The 19001-nt window shown below is 43.7% G+C and overlaps 2 protein-coding genes and 1 long non-coding RNA gene across 3 annotated transcripts; all 3 read left to right on the forward strand.

Annotated features, from left to right (window-relative positions):
• The first annotated feature begins 3725 nt into the window (after positions 1 to 3725).
• On the forward strand, positions 3726 to 4711 carry ier3 (immediate early response 3). Its single transcript, XM_049763434.2, has one exon. The coding sequence runs from the start codon at positions 3772 to 3774 to the stop codon at positions 4390 to 4392; it is 621 nt and encodes a 206-aa protein (XP_049619391.1). The 5' UTR covers positions 3726 to 3771; the 3' UTR covers positions 4393 to 4711.
• A 2440-nt stretch (positions 4712 to 7151) lies between these two features.
• LOC137840118 (uncharacterized) lies at positions 7152 to 9849 on the forward strand. Its single transcript, XR_011086571.1, has 3 exons — positions 7152 to 7372; positions 8301 to 8395; positions 8847 to 9849. It is a non-coding gene; the product is annotated as an uncharacterized lncRNA (long non-coding RNA).
• Positions 9850 to 10266: 417 nt separating this feature from the next.
• On the forward strand, positions 10267 to 18866 carry ddr2l (discoidin domain receptor family, member 2, like). Its single transcript, XM_049763116.2, has 18 exons — positions 10267 to 10493; positions 11887 to 11970; positions 12079 to 12181; positions 12255 to 12330; positions 12439 to 12588; positions 12847 to 12991; positions 13062 to 13167; positions 13419 to 13602; positions 13889 to 14135; positions 14209 to 14274; positions 14349 to 14491; positions 14610 to 14706; positions 14827 to 14943; positions 15630 to 16026; positions 16104 to 16301; positions 16410 to 16644; positions 16760 to 16909; positions 17091 to 18866. The coding sequence occupies exons 2-18, from the start codon at positions 11910 to 11912 to the stop codon at positions 17223 to 17225; spliced, it is 2610 nt and encodes an 869-aa protein (XP_049619073.1). The 5' UTR covers positions 10267 to 10493; positions 11887 to 11909; the 3' UTR covers positions 17226 to 18866.
• Positions 18867 to 19001: the final 135 nt, after the last annotated feature.

The raw sequence follows: 19001 nt of genomic DNA on the forward strand, positions 1-19001 counted from the left end.
TTAAGACATGAGATCGTATGATTGCATAATTGTGCACACCCTCTTATAACTGCAACGTTGCTATTTAAAGACTGAACAAATTCCATTCCAACTCATGTTGAATGAAAATTCGTCCTGCCTTTATTTGAAGAGCCGCTGAATAGCACCAAAGAAGGTCATATTATATACAGTATACGCGACAAAACAAACTGACAAATATTTTCTTTTCAAATCAAACTTATGGAAACTTTTCAAATTTTAAAATTTTAAAAAAGTGATTTTTTTTGGGACAATTTGCAATTTTAGTATGACATAAATTTAATGTACAATTTGTCTTCGCGGGCCACAGAAAATTATGTGGTGGGCCATATCTGGCCCCCAAGCCTTGGGTTTGACACCCGTGCTCTAAATATTATAATTGCTGTGTGGTGGAATGTAGGCTATTTATAGTCTGTCAAGTCGCACGCCCACGTCCTTATTGTCATGTTATTTTTATTCCTGTCCCACTGCCAGTTGGTGCAACTTCCTTGAGATGTCAATCAATGCTCGCAAACGGGGTTTCCTTAACTTCTCCGTTGTCCTTTCATCAATTTTCTTTCAACTTTCCAAAACAAGCAGAATTCCACACTGAAAGGATCCCCAATTCCAGATTCAAATTTAGAACTTGGGTCCAGAATTAAATCTAGAACATTGGATTGCCTGCCAGACAAAATAAGCACCCTGCCCCCCTACACAGACTTACATAACGGTGTTTCCCACAGCTCTAGGGATTTTTGAAAGACCTTGCATGCCAAGAAATAATTCCTGGTGATTTAAAGTCTGCTGCGTAAGTTCTGGAAACGACGGTGATGATTGGCCGTGGTGCCGGCCAGTCAGATGCTGCGCGGGTTTTCCGCAGGTCGGAGAGTCCAGCTAAGTTTCCAGGAAAGGAAGTGACCTCACACATGACTGGTGCTTTATGAGTTATTGTCTGGGAGCGAAAGTGTAGCGTCAGTTCTGCTCATGGCCGGCTTTGAAATGGGGGCGGATTTGAGAGGGGGCGCGAGACTCTGACTGGCCTCTCTCCCATTGGACCAATTAGAATAAGGCAAAGAAGGAACAAAAGAACTACTGAAGCAGAAATGAGGCTGCATTTAACTCTTTCATTGACTCCAACACGCCACACTGAGCATGATGGGATTCTTGGCAATAATTACAAAGCTTTTGATATCAGTTATAGTATATCAATGTAGACACGTGGATGGGAATGTTTAGCTAGCTAACCAGTAAATGAAACTGTGATGCAATAAGTCACGAAAGCCCGGGCTCTTTATTTTGCTTTTGGCCTCTGATACTGACCGAGTTTGCAAACTTGATTGTTGGGCTGGAAATAAAAAGTCTGTTGGCCAGTGCATGACGTAAAATACATTATTTTTAACAAAAAAGTAAAAACTTTCCATAGGCTGGACGCATGCTGTACTGTTTCAGTACGTAGCGTGTTTTCAAAAAAGAGAATTTGATTGCTAAAACGCTTAGCACGAAATATGGAGTCGATAAAGCGCACTCTCTTTACCATTTTTTTATTTTTACCATGGAAAGCCCATCAACTATGTAGAGAGGAACAGGAAGTAGTTCAAGTTTTGGCCCCGCCTCCACGGCAAATCACATGACCATCCCGTGACCTGCGCCCGAGAGACACGCGACCCGGCCTGGCGTGTTTTCACCTGGATGCCGCCCGTTTCGGCACGTAGGCCGTTCCCATGGCAACCGGCCAATCCTTTGCCGATCAAAAGAGCCTTTGAACGGGTTACCGCACAGCTACTGACCCAAATAAACGCCGCAACCGGGCAACCATGCGGTGAGACAAAAACTCACAGTCAGCTTTTTTATTTTTTTAATGACTTAGTCAATTTGCAGCCTTGGAGGAGGTCAAGAGGGTTACATAATGAATGGAACAAGCCGGGTTATGTGTCATGCGAGGGACGCATATGCGGTAAAATACTAAAACAACAGCTTTTTCCCGACCTGCGACAGACGCACGCTTCCAGTCAGAGTGGAAAAAAACCACCACACAGATTTTCTGTGGACAACACGACTCCCTCTGAACGCAAAACATCTCGATTGTTTTTCTTGTAAACACACAATTTCAACCCTAGCTAGCACAAAGCTATCATTTGATTGGACTATTACAGCCTTTAAAGCACACAATGATGTTTTTTCGTGTCTAACATCGTTCGAACAAGGAGCCGTTTTGAGGCAAAACGTTTTCTCATATTGTGTTCAACAAGCACGTTTGAATGTTAAGGCTACTTTCTGTGGCTAAACGGAACCTTCCTGTTAGGGCTGAACGATTTCTCAAATAATCTAATTGCATTTGATTTATTAGGCAACTCATTTTAACTCTACAGTATCTTACTCAAAAACACACACGTGACACCTTTGAGCTTTTTTTCCCCCTCGTATACACACGCACCGACCGGCCTTGCGGTGTGATCATGACACACAGGAAACTCAGCTCCTTTTGGAGAGCTTGGCCCACTTCCCGTTGCGGCGCCAAAGCATGACCATCGTAGCCTTCACATTGAACTATGTGCGTTTATCAGTATTACACACCCACTTATGTCATCATCATCAAAGTTCCTCTGGTGAAATGTTGCTCCGGTCAAAAAAAAAAAGATATGTTGCTCAGGTCGGAAAATCACCAGCGTCAAAAAAATCCCAGCTTGTGTTATGACCCTCAACAAGCTAAAAGTTCAACTTGCGACGTCAAGAAATTTCTGGTACATGATTGTTTCATCTTCAATGGGCTTGTCGCTATGTTACACGGAATTGAATGGGCCCGTCGACATGCCTACACGGCCGGATTACAATGATTCACAATGAGCTAACATTCCAACGAATTGTAGTATGGACGTGTGCGGTGTGATGAAAGAAATGTCACACGGCGATACCGGAGGTTGAAATTTACTAATGATTTAGGCATGAGGAGATGTCGCTGCATTCCTGACATGTCTGGTCATGATCGTCAGATATCCTTTAGCAACTTAGGCGGAACTATTGTGGGGGAAAAAGAAACTTCCTAGCCAATGGTTTTGAAAATTTAATTGGAAATCTACAGTGACTCATTCTTATCGAACTTTAAAAAAAAACACCTTCTACTTTCCAGCAAACAGCATTATCGGTAGATGGCGAAGAAATCAGGGGAAATCACGTTCACGCCAAAAGATTGCGACTGTCGTAACGGGCTGGCAAGACCATTGCAGCAGCCAAACCGGTTTGATCTGGCTACCGTCCCCAATCCCTAAAATAGGGGTTTTGACTCAGTCTTACGAAGCACTGTAAAATGATAGGAAAAATCATGAATCCATCCAAATAGAAACATATTTATAGATAAATATTTCAATCAAATATTCCATCCTGAAAACCCTAACTCCCAATTTTGTTGTATACCTGTTGTACAATGACAATAAAAGCACCCTGTTCTATTCTAAAAAAATAAATGCTCAAATAATCAACATCAATATGGAGAAAAACTTTATCAAGTACATAAATGAAACAAACATTTAAAACATGACTACATATTTTTACTAAATATCTTACATGTATTTAATATAAAAAATGAATAATACACACAATGTATTTTAAGGTGATTTTAAAAAAAAATTAAGCAACATTTGAGCAAATGCAATGAGAAGCTATATATACTGTATTCTGTCTGTATGTACAGACAAAAGAATAACCACTAACCTGAACTTGAATTTTTTCCAAAAATGGTGAAATGTGTCATTTTTACTTGCGATCAGTTGAGTAAGAATGTGCAGGCCAGGGGGCGTGGCCTGCGTGTCTCGGGACAGTCCTGTGATGACGTCACTCTGGTTCCCCAGTATAAAGGCCACTTTAGCAAGTCTCGTTCTCAAATACAACCACCCAAGAGAGGGTAAAGAACCAGAAATCAAAAGCGGAAAAATGTACTCGACCAGCTCCACGATGCTTCTCTACAGACGCGAAAGTTTGGGCCGGCGCAACACAGAGCCGGAGGTGTTCACGTTCGAGCACATCCCGACGGCCGCGATCTCTCCGATGCCCGTCCGACCCAAGAAGCGCTGCACTCGGGTCATGTACCCTGCCAAGGTCCGGATGCACCTGCCGCCTCCGGAGAAGAGCGCGGCCAAACGCTGGCTGCTTCTCCTTGTCCTGGTGGTCCTGTGGCAGATCTACACCGAAGAGCCCTGCGCTGACACGCCGACCGGCGGCGCCCGTGGCCCGGACGACTACCAAACCTTCCCGGCCGGTAGCGACGCTGTTCCAGCCGCCGCTTCCTCCAGCGTCACCGAGGCGCAAGCCTCGGCCGATGACTGCACCGCCACCGGGCCAGCGGGCAACAGCTACATGGTTGCCCTGCTCGTCTACCACCGCCTGGGCGGTGAGAACTAAACCAATCCGAGTCTCGTGGTGGTTCGACGCGAAAGCAAGCCCAGCGTGAAGGGACCGAGCGGAGGAGAAGCGACAAGCCCGCTCAGCTGCGCCCCGGAAGCTGCTCCGTGAGCCGGCCCGGTGACTGCCGGTGTGAGGCGTGAAGGAGCCTACAAGTCCAAGAAAGAACAAAAACTGTGAACTTTTAACAAAAACTTGAAATTGTCACTGACTGCACTTCATAACTGACTGTTATTGTCATGTTTAACTATTTATTTATTATTAATGTTATTTGCTATTTATTGACAACACTTGGAATAAAAAAAATGTTGAAATATAACATGTAAGGCTTTTTCACTGTTTACAACCATCCTGAAAACACTATCTGAATTAGCTTTAAATTGATTTTATGGGTTGTTCAAGAGTCTAGAATCTCTTTTCTCACAAAAAGTCTAGAATCTAGACTTTTTGTGAGAAAAGAGAGTCTAGAATCTAGACTTTTTGTGAGAAAAAAAATAATTGACTAGTTTGAAAGAAATATTCATTTTAATGCAGCAGCCCTTAATGATAAAATTTCACATTTTGTGATCTACTCCAGCAAATAAGTGGCAAAAACAGCCTGCTATCTGAATGGAATATTAGTCTGTATAAAAAAAAATAATAATAAAAAAAAACATTTCTAGTCTTATGTTGCCTTTTGTGAGCAACCTGTTAAAACATGCGCATGAATCATGTGAACACAAGATTTAATATAGCAACGCTAATTTTAATTGACATTCAGCTGACTCACCGATGTAAACCCATTCAAACAGACTTTTGAAGTTCAAAATACACACTGCACATAATATAGCGTAGTACTTCAAATACAATATGTGTGATGTAACATCCTGCCTTAAAAGAAGTGTCTGAATGGGGGTGATGTTGTCACACAATGATGATGCCACCTTTCAAGTGTCTCAAGTGTCTCAGGCCATGGCAGCTTCATTTCAGGATGGTCACGTGACAACACCGAGGGACGAGATGCACACAGTTTGATATATCGTCGCATTTGCTACGGCTGTCACGATGACAATCCGAGTTGATTGTGCGACTGAGATTGGAAGTGTTACAAATAATGGATGAGGATTAGCTGCTAAGAGAAATTGAATATCATCCAACATTTGTTGCAATATTCCAAATATATTAGCAGCATTGTTTTGTTTGCTAGCATTAGCCGCTTGTTTTTCGGTTCTTGCCACCAGTATGAACGTCAGGCATGAACAATCGGTGACAAAAGAAGGCCTGCATGTTTATATTTGGAGAGCATGCGGCTTGTGCTGGTTCCTGGGAAAAGCGTGTGACCTTTGCTTGTTCCGGAGTGTGCATCAACGCTTTGTGTTGTGTGATTGTGAATCGACGGATGGACGCTTTGTCATCACATCGCGTTCGTGTTCAAACCCAACAACGTGATTGTTTTTGGTAAACGTTTATTTTGGCTTTGATACATGGGTGTTATGTTACATTATCTTTTGAGAGTTACTTTCCCATTCTTGACAGTCTGGGCTCTCCGTCGTTTGCTCTTGATAACTTTTACGATGCATCTCTCTACTGGAAAAATATGTCATTACCGTATTGACCTGAATATAAGATGAGTTTTTTTTCATTGAAATAAAACTGAAAAAGGGGAGGTCGTCTTATAATAGGGGTCATCTTATATTCGGGCCAATACGGTATTTGGGGACGATTAATTTCAGGACAGAACTGAGACTTGTGGCACAACTTTTTGCGATGGGTTATTGTCATTTGTTGCAGAAATATTTCACATTTGCGGCCAAATGCGTTAACCTTTGCCCAAATACGTTTGACTGCATTGTGGGCTGTGTTACAAAACACACCAAAGCGGCAAACATAAACATATGACGTCACGCCAACAACGTGTGTTTGTGTGGTTGTTATCAACACTCGTGTGATAGTGCTCGCACACGCACGATGTGAGTGTTTGGGTGGTTGTTTAGGAGAGTGACATTAAACAAAAGATGGATTCATCACACAGCAGCCGGTTTCAGGATGGCCTGGGGGGGAGGTGATGTGATGAGTCATGTGATCCTGATGGAGTGGGTGGGAAAGAAGGAACCCCCCGCCAAAACAAAAAATCAAATTGCCTTTTGTAGTTTTATTGTGTTTTGGTGTTTTATGAGCAAATAAAGTATTGGATTGATGTTCTATCACATTTACATGTGTAAGTTTAAGAAAAATATGATTTTGTGACGTCAAAGCTCTTCATTAGCTTGTTTATGGTGTTTTGTTTTGTTAGTTAGCATTAAACTTACTTTATAAGGGACAAGTTATATGGGTGTTTGAAATACACGCCGAGTAATTTGTTGCGTTGTTTGGTTTGACGGTAAACTTGAACCTGGACTGGCAGTAAACAGCTACAGGTGTCTTTTTTTTTTTTTTTTTTAAATAACTTTTTACTTTCTGGCAAACTGTTGCTTCTGTTCACTGCCACCGCACATGGCTGGTATTTCAAGTTTTTTGTTAAAAAAAAAATCATCCGAACGATGGCTTATAAAAAAAAACTCACTCAAGGCACGGCCGTAATAATTTATTTTATGTGTATTCTTTATGTGATTTAATGGAAAATATCACTTTAAGAAAAACATTGTCGTTTGAAAAGCAATATATATATTTTTGTGGCTCACCCGCAATTAAACAATATATTTAATGCAAAACCTTTTGTCGTCAACTGTAGATTTGTCAACAAATGTAGACGATGAATCGAAAAATGTTGCATTTACATGAGAAACTAGCAGGTTTATGTAAAAATGTCTTCCGTTAAAATCGCTTGCCAAGTCTTACTTCCTCCTCATCATCATTCCAGGGGCGTGAGTCATTCCTGTCGTGAGGGTGAGGAAAGGTCGAGGGTGAAAGAGGAGACCTGGAAAGCGTAGGAGCCGATGATTCCCTGACTACATCACAAGTTGCAGGAGGCCTCACCGTGATATTTTTACAAATTGACCAGGTACCACCACCAACACATCAAATCCATCAAACACCTGAAACCATAAAAAAAAAATCAAAAACTAGTTTGGTGGGTGGACCAAAAGAAAAGACAATTCAAATGGAAGATAAAGATTCCAAATTGGTCATAGAAACTAAAATCGGCAAGATCACAGATTACTGTTACATGACCTGTTTGAAAATGTTTCACCTAATTGTGTTCGTGTAAATGTCACACCTGAAGGAAGTAGGTTAGTGGATGCTGACGTGCAAAAAAAAATTACATCACACCATGTGTGGGGAAAACTGGGTTCAAACGCATTACAGCTTCAATTAACACATTTAATTATTATTTGTATGATTGCTTTCGCGTTAAATGTCACAGCAGGACGATGACATGCAAAAGTGCTTGTGCAAACATGCTAACATGTTAGCAAATGCTATCACACAAGAAAACATCACCCAAAATCCTTCGTAGCGATCTTTTTTTGTATAACTGCTACCATGCTAGAAAACACAAAAAAGCACCCATTTTTATAATTATTAGCATGATTCAACAAATTATGTTTGCTGAAGTGTTACAGGAGAAGACATTTTCGTGAACATGCTAGCACATTAGCATATGTGAACCCACAAAACATCATTTAGTAAACAGAACACAAACACACATTACAACTTACATGAATCAATCTTGCAATCATTACAATAACCAGCTAACAAAAGATACTTTCTAAATGAGCTAATACGGTATCGGTAGTGTCGCGCCTTGTATGTATTATTTCAACACGCATATTTGTCATTCCGAAGCTTTGAAGAGCTCGTAAGGAATGTGGAGAATGTCAGGAAGTCTCCTGGGAATGTCTCGCTGTCTCTTTAGTCACAAGGGAGTTGACAGACACCACAACGGCGACCAATCCAACACATTGTTGTCTTGCTTCCCACATGAACAGAAATGCTGATGATGTCATTGAGGTGCTCCACCAGAAGATTGCGACACAAGACTGCCACTTCAAAAGAGACAAACTCCATCCTCCTCCATCATAAGGTTTGCCGACATAGTTTCTCACAGGTATTCGTAAAATGTTTGGTTGGGTTTTGTTTTTGAGTAATTGAGCAAAACACAATAGGTAGCCTGAGCACCGTTCTACTATGTTATCATCTTTAACTCCATTTTTGGTCTGGTCATCCTTGAAGGTGGATCCCTCCATCTGTGGTCCATTCTTGAGGTTTCTTCCCTTCTTTTCAGATTTTTTTTTCTTTGTAATTAACGGCGATACGAATAAATTTGATTTGAATAGATGATGATGGGAGGTAGTGAAGATGTAGATGAGGATAAAGAATGATGATGCTAATGCTCATGTTGATGATTGCGAGATGATGAAAATGACGATAGGTGATAAAGAAAGTGATGAAAGCGAAGCCTATGAATCTAAAGTTATGTGCATGTATATGCGCGTGTGTGTTGTTGCTCAACATTTAGTCACACTGCGTTTCAGGTGCACAAATGAAACACACCCTGGACGCACCCTGGCGAGCAAGCACACAGGAATCCTCCTTTTTTTTTTCTTTTCTTCTCATTCTTTTGATGATTAGATCTATGTTGAAAGAAAGTAAGTTCCTCTTGCCACCTGGCAGGAAACCGGACATGGCAAAAGGGTGTTTGCGTGATGCCATACAAGGAGTGCTTAGTGGGCTCAAATTTTGCTAGCGACATGACTTAACTCTGTGTGTGTGTGCTTGGTGCGTGCGTATGTTTTTGTGTGTGCGCTTCGGCACTATCACACCATCCTCTTCCTCATCTTCCTCACTAACAACATTCATGCGGTTAAAAACATGTGCTAGCATGACAAAATGAATGCACTTTGCCCCTTGTTTGATCTGACACAGGATGAGGCCCAAGAGACAAAAATAGTCACATGACTTGCATGAGTGCTAAGTTTCAGAGCTCCACCCGACAGATCACGATCCTCTTCATCGTATGTTTATTATGTAATTTATATATATATATTTCCCCATATTCTTATAAACCTTTCCCATGCTCATTTAAACACTTTCTATTGCCGTTATTATTTTTGTCCACTTGGGGTCGTCCTCGCATTCTACACTGTAGTATTGTGACGTTGAATGTGTGGGGCTTTAAAAGGTAAGGTTTGACCTGTTGAGTAATGTGGCAGTGAGCCGATAAGAGTGTAAAGTTGGCTGTCATTAGAGCAAGATAGCAGCTTTAAAAAATAAAAGTTATCAAAATATATATAAACTATGAAATAAATAAAGAGTCACTAGTTTGTGAATTTTCGTCAGTTGCGAGGAACCTAAGAAAAAACTAAAAAAGAATGGAACGTATTTAGTATAACAGATTTATACTAAAAGGAAAAAAACGGCTTTAAAAATGAAAAGATGGCACAAGATAAATAGAACTGACAATAAGCTAAGTAAGCCTGCTCCACATAAACTCAAGTCACCTTTCATGTTGGCCTTGCATGGTCGCTTCTTTTTTTTTTTTTTTTTTTTTTGTTGCAAGTCTGAAACTTTTTACTCTGTAGTCACATCTCTATATGAAACAAGAACTACAGAGTGTATACGTGTAAAACGTTCAAAAGACAAGACGCAAACACTTTGAGTGCCTGAATGTTACACTCTGGTGCCATCTTGTGTCAAAACGCTAATTTCCTTGAGTACCTGAATGTTACGCTCTGCTACCATCTTGTGTCAAAACTTAAATTTTGCATTAAAAGTTTTTCTTTCTGGAAAAAAAAACATGGAATTGAAATATTGACTACCCACTAAATAAATCGTTATTTGAGTTTAAAAATTAAAAAGTAGATTGAAATTGATCGAAATTGTTGCGATTTGGTGACATCAGCGCGGTCTTCCCACCCCCTCGGCCACCGGCACCTTCTTCCGCCTCATCCTCGGAAAACGGAAGTGAGGTCTGTTTTTTTCTTCTCTCCTCGAGCCGTCTGTCCTCCATGACACTCAGAAAGTGAACTTCAGCGAACAATCCTGAAACTTGACCGCAAGAACTTTTCTTAAAGTCTGTCAAACTTTGTTCAGGAAGCCGCCACGTACGCCAACGTCGACGCGCACGCAACCCCCCGTGGTGGGTACGCGCACATCGAGCAGCGCGAGGCGAGCGTGGACAGGTAAGAAAAAAAAAAAAAAAAAACTCACACACAACAACAAAAGTAATGACGTCAAATACAAAGGTGGGCTTGCATGATGTCACCTCCGAGTACGCTCGTTGGCATCCATTAATCACAATTATCGAAAGTTATGAACGTACACGCCCGGGCGCGCGCTGCGCGCGTGTGATTGAAGGGTTACGTGCATGAGCACGCACAAACTTCTTGTTACCAGCTAACTTAGAATCCACACGATTTCGATTTTTGTAAGATAATATGACGTCATCAACATGAAGTTAGAGTTATGGAGCACTATAATAGCTGTTTGTTTTGCTCTGGGTCTCCACATCTATCTATCTATCTATCTATCTATCTATCTATCTATCTATCTATCTATCTATCTATCTATCTATCTATCTATCTATCATTTATCATTGCATTGCATGTTCCATTGTCGTACGGATGGTTTTCAATGTCTTATCATCAGTGGAGGTTGAATGGAGTAGCCTGTCTTACAAAGATAGTACAAATAATGATTTGTTTTCAGATATACAGGAGTAAAAAAATGCCTCGAGGTGAAAGACGATTGCTAAAATGCTTAAATAAAATGTTTCTTAGTGTGGCGGGAACTCTGCTTTGGAGACAACTGACATTTAATGAGTTCATTTAAATACACATACCTGATAAATCTACTGGAGTAAAGTATTTGTACATTGTTACTTCCTAAGCACTGCTTGTGTGTCTCGCGTGTGTGTGCCAACATGTCAAATCTCGTGCCAACAAAACAAAACACAACACAACACGCTCGTCTGTACATGTCATGCAATGTTTCCTCAAGTATGAAATGCAACATGTTCACTGACGGCGTATTGGTCGCCCGGGGCGACACTCTCGGTGTTGTTGATGAACGCCAACAACTTCACCTCCTGCCAATCACAGTCTTTTACTCCGACAAACACATGTGACATTCCCCTGAGGAGAGGGAGAGTAAAAGCGAGTGGGGGCACCGGAGAAGGGAAAAGAGAGAAACAGAAAACGGGCAAGATAAAGGAGACGGGGGGGGGGGCTTAAGAGAAATCCAGGGTGTGGCACATCATCAGATGTGTTTATGGACCCTGGGAACTTCATGTAACAACCCGAGCAAACAATTGAATTGTCCACCAGGAGGCGCAGCAGACATGAATGCTAACCTCCTAGCTTGCTAACCTCCATGTTTACATGTGCAGGTGGGAGGAATATTTATAGGATATGTTAAGAGGGAATTTTGTAAATATTAACTCTCTTTCCGGAACTATCGCTGCATTTCCACCTGAAGTTCCATTGAGTCCTTGATACTTATCATGAAGTTTTTTTTTTTCTGTATTCCATCCTGCATGTGTCCCTAATAAGCTTACTTGTGTGTGCATGTTTCTAGAGATGTAGTGTGTGTGGCCCATCATGCACTTCTTCCTGCTGCTCATCCTTCACGCCGCAGCAGCCGTCGCACAAGTCGACCCAGGTAGGTACACACAGAAAGAAAAGGAAGAGTGGAAGGATAAAGCGGGGGGGGGGAAGAAAGAGCAAAAATAGAGTGGAATTGTATTTGTGTGTGTCTGTGTGCACGCAGCACACTGTCGCTATGCCCTGGGCATGGAGGATGGGCGGATCAAGGACGATGACATCACAGCTTCCAGCCAATGGCACGAGACCACAGGACCGCAGTACGGCAGGTCAGTATTATTGTCTGAAGGATTGCAAATATGATGAATAAATGTCAAGTTTAAAGTTCATTGTTTATTTCAGGTTGAACCGCGAGGACGGCGACGGTGCCTGGTGTCCTGAAGGCCAACTGGAAGCTTCCGATTCTCAGTTCCTACAGGTTGGACTCCTGTTTTATTTCTCAGAGCCGGGCGTTGCGTTTAAGAGTGCCGGGAAACAAGAACGATGACGCGGAGATCGCTAATCTTTACGTCTTCCACGTTTTCAGGTGGACTTGCGTCGTTTGACCTTTCTGACGGTGGTGGCTACTCAGGGACGCTACGCCCGCAACGGCATCGAGTTTGCGCGAGCGTACAGCCTAAACTACAGCAGAGACGGAGTCGTTTGGAAGTCATGGAAAAACCGCCTGGGAAGCACGGTGGGTGGGCATGCGTGTGTTTGTTTGTGTTTGTGTGGGCACGCGTGCGAGCGTATTTGTGTATACGTGCGTGTGGGTTTTACGTCCAAAATCCTAACAGGACGTGTGTGCCGGTGTGATAAATGTGAGGAAGGAAAAAGAAACAATCTCACCGCCTGTGCTCAAGGCACACGATCACCACAGGAAGTGAGATTAGCACTTCCTATCAGCCCTAGTTGAGGGCGGAGCCTAATACTGTGAGTGTTTGTGTGCGTACAGGTAATGGAAGGCAACAAGAACGCATACGCGCCCGTCATCAACGACCTTCACCCTCCGGTGGTGACGCGCTGGGTGCGCTTGATTCCTCTCACTGAGCTATCCACCGTCTGCATGCGGGCGGAGCTGTATGGCTGCCCCTGGGATGGTAGGCCACGCCCACGTGGGAGCGTCTTTGCACATGATGGTGGTTGACCTTTTGCGTTTGTGGTCCTCAGACGGTCTGATTTCGTACAGCGCTCCCGAAGGGCAGCTGATGACGCAGCCAGGCCTTCCCACCGCCGTCCTCAACGACTCCACCTACGACGGGACCCACCAGAAGAGGTGGGTTGACTCGCTCCTAATGCATAGGCCTGCTTCATGTGCTTGCATACTAATGGAATATGCAAATATGCTAGCATGCTACGTGCTAGCATCTTTCTTGTTAACCGCTTAACCAAAATGGCTGCAAAAATCACGGAAGGGCCTTTCATTAAAAAAGTTTGTTTCACTTCCAATACTGCCTAAAATTTCAAACTAAATTTCAAACTATGGTATTTCTGCATCTCTGTGACCGAGCGCTCTCATGCCATCAGGAAGTTGTCCGGCGGTCTGGGCCAGCTGACCGACGGCGTGATTGGGCTGGACGACTTTCTGTTGACCCGTCAGTACCACGCGCGGCCAGGGTACGACTATCTGGGCTGGAGCAACGTCTCCATGGGAGCAGACGTGGAGATGGATTTTGTTTTTGATCGGCAGAGGAACTTCACCTCAATGAAGGTATGCTCTTATTTTGAAATACTTCACTTGCTTGACTTATTTTATCTTGACTTATTTGCAATGATTATCCTCTTCCCGATGTACCTTAACGTCACTCGATGTCCTTGTCTACTTTGTGTGCTATATGATTTTTATTTTGAAAACTTTCCTACTTTCTTTGCGTAGCGGTCACTCTTATTTTGAAAAACATTCACAATATTCACTCTTATTTTGAAAAAAAAAAAAAAAGAATCCTTTGTTTTCTTGTGTATGTCTTGCTCACTCTCTTTCCTTTGCTTCCTGCCAGGTCCACAGTAACAACATGTTTTCCCGTGGCGTGAAGATCTTCTCATCAGTGTCGTGCTGGTTTAAGCCCCGGCCCTTGTCCATGTGGGAGGCCGAGCCTGTGGTATTCCACACGGTTCTGGACGACCGCAACCCAAGCGCTCGATACGTGACCGTGCCGCTGGAGCGCCGCGCTGCCACCGCGCTGCGTTGTCGCTTTGCCTTTGCAGACACCTGGATGATGTTCAGCGAAGTTTCCTTCCAGTCGGGTAACACAGACACACACTCAAACATATTACGAAGCTAACACACGCATTGAGGTATTTCTCCGTTCGTCATCAGAAGATGCATCGATGGCGGTGACTCCGCCGTCCGTCAGCGATTCCACCACGGTCCCGTCCTTATCGGGTATGACCTTCCAACGCTTTCCTACTTCAAATTCCTGCCGTCATCCTCTTTATCATCTTGTTTGTCGTTGCTAGCCGCCAACCCGTCTGCCAGCGTAGCGCCCGACAACAGTAACGCGCCCATCCTGATTGGCTGCCTGGTGAGCATCATCCTGCTGCTGGTCATCATCATCTTCCTCATCCTGTGGTGTCAGTACGTGTGTAAAGTTCTGGAGAAGGTGAGTAAGATAAAAAAAAAAAAAAAAAAAATGGCGGTATTTTAGAAGCACGCTTATCCTATACTATCAAACGGCTCAAGGCGTGATCGATTCATGTATGGAGCTTTCCTCCCTGCAGGCTCCTCGCAGGATCCTGGGGGAGGAGATGACGGTACGGCTGTCATCCTGCAGCGACACCATCATCCTGCAAACCCCACCTGTGCCCCCCCGCGCTGGTAAGCCACTGGTTCGACGGGATCAACTGTATGTTGTGTAAACCCCGCTCATTGTCCAGCCCCCAAAGATGTGATTTAGTATATGGAATATGATGTTTTATTTACAATAATGACCTCTAGGCCTGGTCCAGTCGGACCCCCACTATGAGCGAGTCTTCCTATTGGATCCTCAGTACCAGAACCCTGAGGCACTCCGGAACAAACTGCCTGAACTCTCGCAGAGCGCAGAAGCCTCAGGTCAGCCACATGCTGCTTCACTTGACTTCTTCGCCTGTGTTGGGAATCACTCCGCATCCACTCGATTGTGTGTCGGCCATTTTGTAGTACGCTTAATGTAAGGGCTGTGGAAAAGAACAATGGTCAGTACAAAAAGCTGAAAGTTTTTCTTCAGTTGAGGTGGTAGTTTGCAATAAAATGTCATTTATCTCGGTTTCACGTTTTTATATCTCAAAAGCCCGGTGCGTCAATAGGGGGTGTGTAGACTTTTGAAATAATTTAGAAGGCAAAGCATTGTCAGTTGAAGGTTATAATAAGATTATTAACCAAAAGACTATTAAAATCATATACTTAAACGTCAATATGTTCAATTAAGCCATCATTTTCAAATGCCTTAATATCTTAACGCTAACATGATGCGAAAAAACAGCGATGGATTAATGTAAATTTGCATAAATGTTACAGTAATCATAAACTTCAGTGGTAGGTAAATGGAGGAGCGCTGTATAGCAATTCAGGAGTGATTCCAAACACAGCCGCCTTCTTCTTCCTCTTCTTTTCCCACCTTTTCTTCTCCAGTCTCCTAACGCTGACTTCCTGTCACATGACCTCAGCCTGCTGCACCCAAAGGTGACACAGTTAAGAAGCACCGGTTTTAGCATTTAATTCCAATAATAACGCCATTATTCGTGTTTTCCCGGCGGCAGCGTGCGGCGGCGGCTATGCCGAGCCCGACGTGACACAGTGCACGCCGCACCAGTGTTTCCATAGCAACGCGCCGCACTACGCCGAGACCGACATCGTGCGTCTGCAGGGTGTGACGGGCAGCAACATGTACGCCGTGCCTGCCCTCACCGTCGACTCACTGACACGCAAGGACATCTCCGCCTCCGAGTTCCCGCGGCAACAGCTGATCTTCCGCGAAAAGCTTGGCGAGGGACAGTTCGGCGAAGTGCACCTGTGTGAGGCCCAGGGACTGGCCGGCTTTCTTGGCGAGGAGGAGGAGGATGATGATGAAGGGGGTGCGGCTGGGCGGGGCCAAAATGGGCGCGCCACATTGGTGGCTGTTAAGCAGCTTAGGGCAGACGCCACAAGTCAGGCCAGGTACAATCACATGAACACGTGGTTTCAAATTTACTGTCAATTATCGTATCGGTAAATGATGACGAGTTTTTCCGCAGGAACGACTTTCTGAAGGAGATCAAGATCATGTCGCGACTGAACGACGCCAACATCATCCGACTGCTGTGCGTGTGCGTGACCTCCGACCCGCTGTGCATGGTGACGGAGTACATGGAGAACGGAGACCTTAATATGTTCCTGTCGCAGCGTGAGATGGAGAGCACGCTCACGCACGCCAACAACATACCCTCCGTCAGGTGAGACTTTTCAAGTCAACGTGATTTAATTAGAATTCAATGTGATCCTCGAGCACAAAAAGTTTACCCAGCCTCGTGTCACCTTTCGCTCCACGTGGTCCCCGGCAGCCTGGCGGACCTGCTGCACATGTCCGTGCAGATCTCTTCGGGCATGAGATACTTGGCCTCGCTGAACTTCGTGCACCGGGACCTGGCCACTAGAAACTGCCTTCTGGACCGCCGCCTCACTATCAAGATCGCCGACTTCGGGATGAGCCGGAACCTCTACAGCAGCGACTACTACCGCATCCAAGGCCGGGCCGTGCTGCCCATTCGCTGGATGGCCTGGGAGAGCATCCTGCTGGTGAGCGCCTCATCCGTCCTATATATTATTGAACCAAAAGCAACAGACCGCAAAATAATAGACCAGCGAGTCTTCGCCCTCTGACCTCTGTGACCCTCTCGTGACCTCGCCCCAGGGCAAGTTCACGACTTCCAGCGACGTGTGGGCGTTCGGGGTAACCTTGTGGGAGATCTTCACGCTGTGCAAAGAGCAACCTTACAGCCTGCTGACGGACCAACAGGTCATAGCCAACACTGGAGAGTTCTTCAGGAACCAGGGCAGACAGGTCAGAGCAATCGCAGCCCGCAGCGTAGATCCACAATGCGTAAGCCCCTCACAGAGCGGCTGCTTATCATAGACGCCATTGGCGACGTAGATCACCTCCAAGAGCAATCCACGGCATGCTGACCAGCAAACACGTACATTTGTGTAGCTTGACTAAACCGACCCCTGACCCCTCTCGATAGGTGTTCCTGTATGCTCCTCCGCTCTGCCCCCCCTCCCTCTTTGAGCTGATGATGTGTTGCTGGAGGCGAGACATCCCGGACAGACCCTCCTTCGAGGGGCTCTACCAGGCCCTGAGGCCCCACGTCAACCAGTGACCCTGGACTGGGAGGACCTCCCCACAAGGCAAGAGGAGATGAATGGAAACAAAAAGTCTGGGGAGAAACATTTCAAACTTCTTTTCAACAAAACTTTTCAAATCATTTTATATTTTATTTTGTACCTTTTTTTATTGTGTGGCTTTTTGGCCCTCAAAAACCATCCTCTCATCCCTGTGGTCCTTCTCATCAAGAAAGCACTGTGTGTGTGTGCGTGTGTGTGCGTTTGCGCGTGCGTGCTGTCCGTTATTCGTACTTTCTGTTTGTGTTCTAAGCACACTGGAGCTCAGAGGAGGGTCAAAGTTTTAAGTTTCATTTCATCACTGTTGTTGTTGTCGTCTTTGTGTAACACACGTGTTGTAGCAACACTTTCCACTTTATACGTTCTTGCCATCTCAAATGTGGAACACGTGACCACATTTATTTGTGTGTATTTGTGTCAAATCGGATCATTTATGAGCTAAGAACACTAAAATGTTTGTTTAGTGCAGCAAATATTACACTAATTCATTAGCTGACAAATGCAACATGATGCTAACCTTTTGTTATTTTTAGTTCCATTTCCTTATTTGCAACAGCAAATCAAGTGTAACACTAACCTGTTGTTAGTCTGACTCCATTTCTTAGTGCATACTAGTGGTTAGCTTCACAGCTAGCTTGTTAACAGTGATAATTTGGCTAGCATTATTGCTAGTATGTTAGCAGAGACTTGTTCAACATTTCACTAACCCATTCTTCTTCTGTGGCTTACTTTCCTTGCTCACACACTTGCTCAGGCTTCACCGCTAGCTGGTTAGCAACAACAAATTTAACGAGACGCTATTCCTACCACACTCGCTATCTTAGCCTTTTGGCTAGTTCCTTCACCACTACATATTCAATGTGAGTCTATCAGGTTCTTGTGACCATTAGCTCAAGCTAGTGAGTAGCGTCACAGCTAACTTGTTAGAAATGACAAATTCAACACGTCAAAGTTTGACTTTTTGTAAAAACAAATTGACAGCTTTGAAGAACTAGCTAGATGATGTTATAACGCGCATGTCCACAGTTTTCAAAAACAAAAAGTTATTTGATTGTGAACATCCACTTTAAGCTCAGAGTCGACTACTGGAGTTTGTTGCAAAAAAAAAAAAAATTCCGAGTAGTATCAGCTGCTAGCTCGCTTGATAAGTGGATATCTTTCCTACATTGTGCAGTAAAAATGTTCAAACATTTATTTAACATAAAACGTCACTATCATCTTGACGTGAAAAAAAATTATTAGCATTTTTTGACGATTTGTTTTGTTACACTTTTATCCTATTGTTACTTGTTTGTGTTTTTTTAACCAATTTGGGGATTCACGAGAACTAGGCTACATTCTAAGCTTCATGCTAAATCTCAAGAAGCAAGAAAAACTTGAGTCAAGTCCATTTCCCAGAATGCTTTGCTTCAGTTTGTGCCCGAGAGAATGCAACGAGAAGTGATGCAAAACTGAATGACTGTCTAACAATCAGTTGTTTTCCTTATTTAGATTATTTCCAGCTTCATGTTATGTGGGCCACAATTTTTTTTTGTACATAGACACTTTTAATATATCACCACAAACTTTGTAATCTGCCCTCTTTGTTTACTTCTTGAATAAATAAGTGGCCCACTCAATGGCAGTTTCCCCTCATTTCCTACATGGCTGTATTTACGAAATGAAATTGTCGATGCCGAGTCAGGGTATCCCGTTCTGTCATTGGCTCACTGCCGTTCCCTGGTCACACCCTAGTCTTAAACGTGTTTTTATCG

Source organism: Syngnathus scovelli, chromosome 3 (genome assembly GCF_024217435.2).
Source record: "Syngnathus scovelli strain Florida chromosome 3, RoL_Ssco_1.2, whole genome shotgun sequence".
NCBI classification, from domain to species: domain Eukaryota; kingdom Metazoa; phylum Chordata; class Actinopteri; order Syngnathiformes; family Syngnathidae; genus Syngnathus; species Syngnathus scovelli.

Bases quoted from the DNA above. Each gene is read 5' to 3' on its own strand.
- ier3 (XM_049763434.2), top strand. From the start codon at position 3,772: ATGTGCAGGCCAGGGGGCGTGGCCTGCGTGTCTCGGGACAGTCCTGTG.
- ddr2l (XM_049763116.2), top strand. From the start codon at position 11,910: ATGCACTTCTTCCTGCTGCTCATCCTTCACGCCGCAGCAGCCGTCGCA. The intron at 12,589-12,846 runs GTGGGTGGGCAT...GTGTGCGTACAG, and splicing joins AAAACCGCCTGGGAAGCACG to GTAATGGAAGGCAACAAGAA. The intron at 14,492-14,609 runs GTGAGTAAGATA...TCCTCCCTGCAG, and splicing joins TGTGTAAAGTTCTGGAGAAG to GCTCCTCGCAGGATCCTGGG.